Source organism: Tarenaya hassleriana, unplaced genomic scaffold (assembly GCF_000463585.1).
Source record: "Tarenaya hassleriana unplaced genomic scaffold, ASM46358v1 Cleome675, whole genome shotgun sequence".
Classification (NCBI taxonomy): domain Eukaryota; kingdom Viridiplantae; phylum Streptophyta; class Magnoliopsida; order Brassicales; family Cleomaceae; genus Tarenaya; species Tarenaya hassleriana.
Window position 1 is genome coordinate 4,268 of NW_010969295.1, and position 4,070 is coordinate 8,337.

The 4,070-nt window shown below is 38.4% G+C and overlaps 1 protein-coding gene across 1 annotated transcript; it reads left to right on the forward strand.

Annotated features, from left to right (window-relative positions):
* Nucleotides 1-663: 663 nt before the first annotated feature.
* Nucleotides 664-1,221, forward strand: LOC109116107 (uncharacterized mitochondrial protein AtMg00860-like). Its single transcript, XM_019200922.1, has one exon. It carries the CDS (start codon nt 664-666, stop codon nt 1,219-1,221), a length of 558 nt encoding a protein of 185 aa, XP_019056467.1.
* The last annotated feature ends 2,849 nt before the right edge of the window (nt 1,222-4,070 follow it).

The following is a 4,070-nucleotide window of genomic DNA, read 5'->3' on the forward strand; positions in this document are numbered from 1 at the left end:
AGAAATTGTTTCTTTAAGAGTTCTAGCTCCCGGGATTAGATCCCACTTCATATACTTCACAGATCCTAGCAGATCGATCGGTTCCAAAAGCGTTTGGAATCCTTCCCGTCGGTGTGGATACGTGTAGAAGGACTGTAACTTCAGTCCTAGGTGATTAAACAGGCCCCGGATCGACTCCTACTTCCGTTTCTTTAGGAAAGAGGTAAGTATTTGATTCCCACGGTGATATACACGATCTGTTCGGGTTTTGCATGTTTGGTTGCGTGTGACGTTTGACTAGGTTTAGATCTTTCTTCCGCTGAATGAAACCTAGTAAACCAAACCCTAGATCGATATGATCGCATGCTAGGAATCCGTAGCTAAACCCAACATGGAAAAGGTTTTATAAGACCTAGTACTTCTCCTTGGGGGTGCTCCTATACTATTTGTTAAGAAGAAAGATGGGAGTATGAGATTATGCATCGATTATCGAGGATTGAATCAGGTAACAATAAAGAACAAATACCCACTTCCAAGAATTGATGACCTATTGGACCAACTTCAAGGTGCTAGTTGGTTTTCGAAGATTGATTTACGATCAGGTTACCACCAGATACGTGTTCTTGATGATGATATAAGAAAAATGCTTTCAGAACAAGGTATGGACACTTTGAATTTGTTGTCATGCCGTTTGGACTTACTAATGCATCTGCAGTTTTTATGGAGTTGATGAACACAACATTCAGGGATTATTTGGACGAGTTTGTTATAATCTTCATTGATGACATCCTTGTGTATTCCAAATCTCGTGAGGACCATATGATACATTTGGAGAAGGTGTTGGAACACTTAAGGAGAGAAAAGTTATACGCAAAACTGAGTAAGTGTGACTTTTGGATGCAAGAGGTAGGATTTTTGGGGCATGTGGTGTCTGCGGAAGGAGTGAAAGTAGATCCATCCAAAGTGACAGCTATAGTTGATTGGGTGAGGCCGTCTAATGCCACAGAGATTCGAAGCTTCCTCGGATTGGCTGGATATTACAGAAAGTTTGTAAAGGGTTTTGCCAACCTATCTAAGCCATTGACGAGATTGACGGGAAAGGGTGTGAAGTTTAAATGGGACGAAAAATGCGAGACAAGTTTTGAAGAGTTGAAGAAGCGTTTGACATCAGCTTCTATTTTGGCATTACCAAAGCCCGAAAAACCGTTTGTGGTGTATAGTGTGCCTCTCACCAAGGGCTAGGATGCGTGTTGATGCAAGAAGACCGAGTTATTGCGTATGCATCACGCCAACTGCGAAAACATGAAGAAAACTACCCTACTCACGATTTAGAACTTGCAGCAGTGATTTTCGCACTCAAGATTTGGAGATCTTACCTGTACGGAGAGAAGGTTCAAGTATATACTGACCATAAGAGTCTCAAATATGTGTTCTCGCAAAAGGAAGTTAATTTGAGACAACGCAGGTGGATGGAACTAGTGGCAGATTATGATGTGGATATTGCCTATCACCTTGGCAAAGCTAATGTAGTTGCAGATGCCTTGAGTAGAAAGAAAGTTGAGCTATCTACTTTGAGATTGGCGAGTGACCTAACAATTCAATTGAGTTTAATGCAGATATCAGCTCAGAAAAATCGAGATGGGTTGGAAACTAGTGCTATAAAATGGGATAGTTGGTTGGAAAAGGTGAAGATGGCTCAAGAAACGGATGAAAAAAACGAAAGAATTGATGGAAAAGCCCGAAGATTTTACAAGGGCAGGGTATTCCACTTCAAATGATGGGGTGATACTATTGAGAGATCGTGCTTATGCGCCTAAAGATGAAGAATTAAGGAAAGAGTTATTGAAACAGACGCATAATACGCGATATTCCATACATCCGGGTACTACAAAGATGTATCGGAATTTGAAGCAGTACTTTCTTTGGCATGGCATGAAAAAGGATATTGCAAAGTTTGTTACTCATTGTCTAACGTGTCAGCTAGTTAAAGCCGAGCACCAAGTACCTGCAGGAAAACTACAGTCGCTATCGATACCTCAGTGGAAATGAGACTTGGTGACGATGGATTTTATAGTTGGTTTGCCAAGGACATCAAAAGGAAATGATGCTACATGGGTTATTGTGGACCGTTTAACTAAGTCTGCACATTTTATCGCGATTAAAAAGACATTCTCAATGCCTCGTTTAGCACAGGTCTACATAGAAGAGGTGGTAAGATTTCATGGAATCCCTATTAGTATCGTGTCGGACAGAGATCCACGATTTACTTCGAGATTTTGGAACAGTTTACAAGAGGCTATGGGCACTAAGGTACGATTGAGTACAGCTTATCATCTCCAGACCGATGGACAATCAGAGAGAACGATACAAACGCTAGAGGATATGTTACGTGCGTGTGTATTGGATTGGAGAGGAGAATGGGATCGTCACTTACCACTTGTGGAATTCGCCTATAATAATAGTTTTCATTCAAGTATCGGGATGTCACCCTTTGAGGCGTTATATAGAAGACCTTGTAAGACACCTCTTTGTAGGACAAGAGTTGGGGAAAGACGATTGTTGGGTCCTGATATAGTGGATGAAACTAGGAATAAGATTAAAGTGATCCAGAAAGAGGAAGACAGCACAAGATAAACAGAAAAGTTATGCGCATAAGCATAGACATGAGTTGACCTTCCAAGAGGATGACGAAGTAATTCTCAAAGTACAAGCAAAAAAAAAAAGCACGCTTCGGAATGGCTGGGAAACTAAAACCCATATTCATTGGACCTTTCAAGGTAGTGAGTAAGATTGGAGCAATAACTTATAAGATTGCTCTATCCCTGGAGTTTACACAAGTTCATAATGTGTTTCACGTGTCAATACTTCGGAAGTACCATCCTGATCATGATCATGTTATTGATTATCAACCGTGTGAGTTAAAACTGGATGAGACTTATGAAGATGAACCTATCGAAATTGTTGAACGAAAGGTGAAACAACTGCGGAGAAGAAAAATTCCTCTACTAAAGGTCACATGGACATACCACAAAGGAGGAGATGTGACTTGGAAATTAGAGGACGACATGAACACTCGTTATCCCCACCTTTTTGGTAAGAAATACCGTACATACTATATTAAGTCGTTCTAGAATTTGGGACGAATTCTCTTTTAAGGGTGGTGGAATTATAACAATCGAATTTTTTGAAAAAAATTTAATTAAGGGTTAGTTGATAAAATTAAAAAGGTTGGAGAAAATGTGTTGTTTATATGAGGACTTTTTAACACAAAATAGAAATTTAGGAGAAATTTAAAAATTCTATAAAATAAATGATTAAACTATAATTTTTATTAGGTTTCATCTTTTTTTTCATCATTTACCCATCCCCTTTACACAGCCACCTCTCTCTCTCTCTCTCTCTCTCTTGACTTTCCATGTCTCCTTTTTTTTTCTTTTTTTTTTTCTCACCTATCTCTCACACATCTCCTCTCTCTCATATAATCATATAGTTATGTACTTTTTCATTCTCTTTCTATTGTTGCAACCGTCGGATTCCATGACCATTAGGATTTTCTATCGGTAATTTCTCTATCATCCCGTTCTTTATCTTTATTAATATTAATATTATTATTTATTTTATTTCTTTTCAAGTATTCTCCACTACGATAATTTTCTCCGCGTTGTTGTCGAGATTTTTTTTCGGATGATACAGATTCGATCCTTTTTCTGATTTTCGAAAACTGTTTTACAACCGATCATGATTCTTAATTGTTAATTAATTATAGATGAAGAAAACCTCGAAGTTTTAGATCCGGGATAGAGGATTAGAGCGAGTCTTTTTTGAGATTCACCATTGAGATAAAGGTGAGGGAACTCGACAAAACTCCTCTTTCTTCTATTCGCTTAGACATGATGATAGAGAACATAGATATCATGCAGTTAGGACTTTAGGATAGACGCCTTAAATTCCTTGCGGATTCATGATGTATGTTGATTGATGATTGATGATTGATGAAGGATGATTAATGATTGAGAATCGATGATTAATGAATAATGCATGATGATTGATGATTGATAAATTTCCGTTGAGTGATTATGGTTTATGACGTA

Bases quoted from the DNA above. Each gene is read 5' to 3' on its own strand.
- LOC109116107 (XM_019200922.1), top strand. From the start codon at position 664: ATGCCGTTTGGACTTACTAATGCATCTGCAGTTTTTATGGAGTTGATG.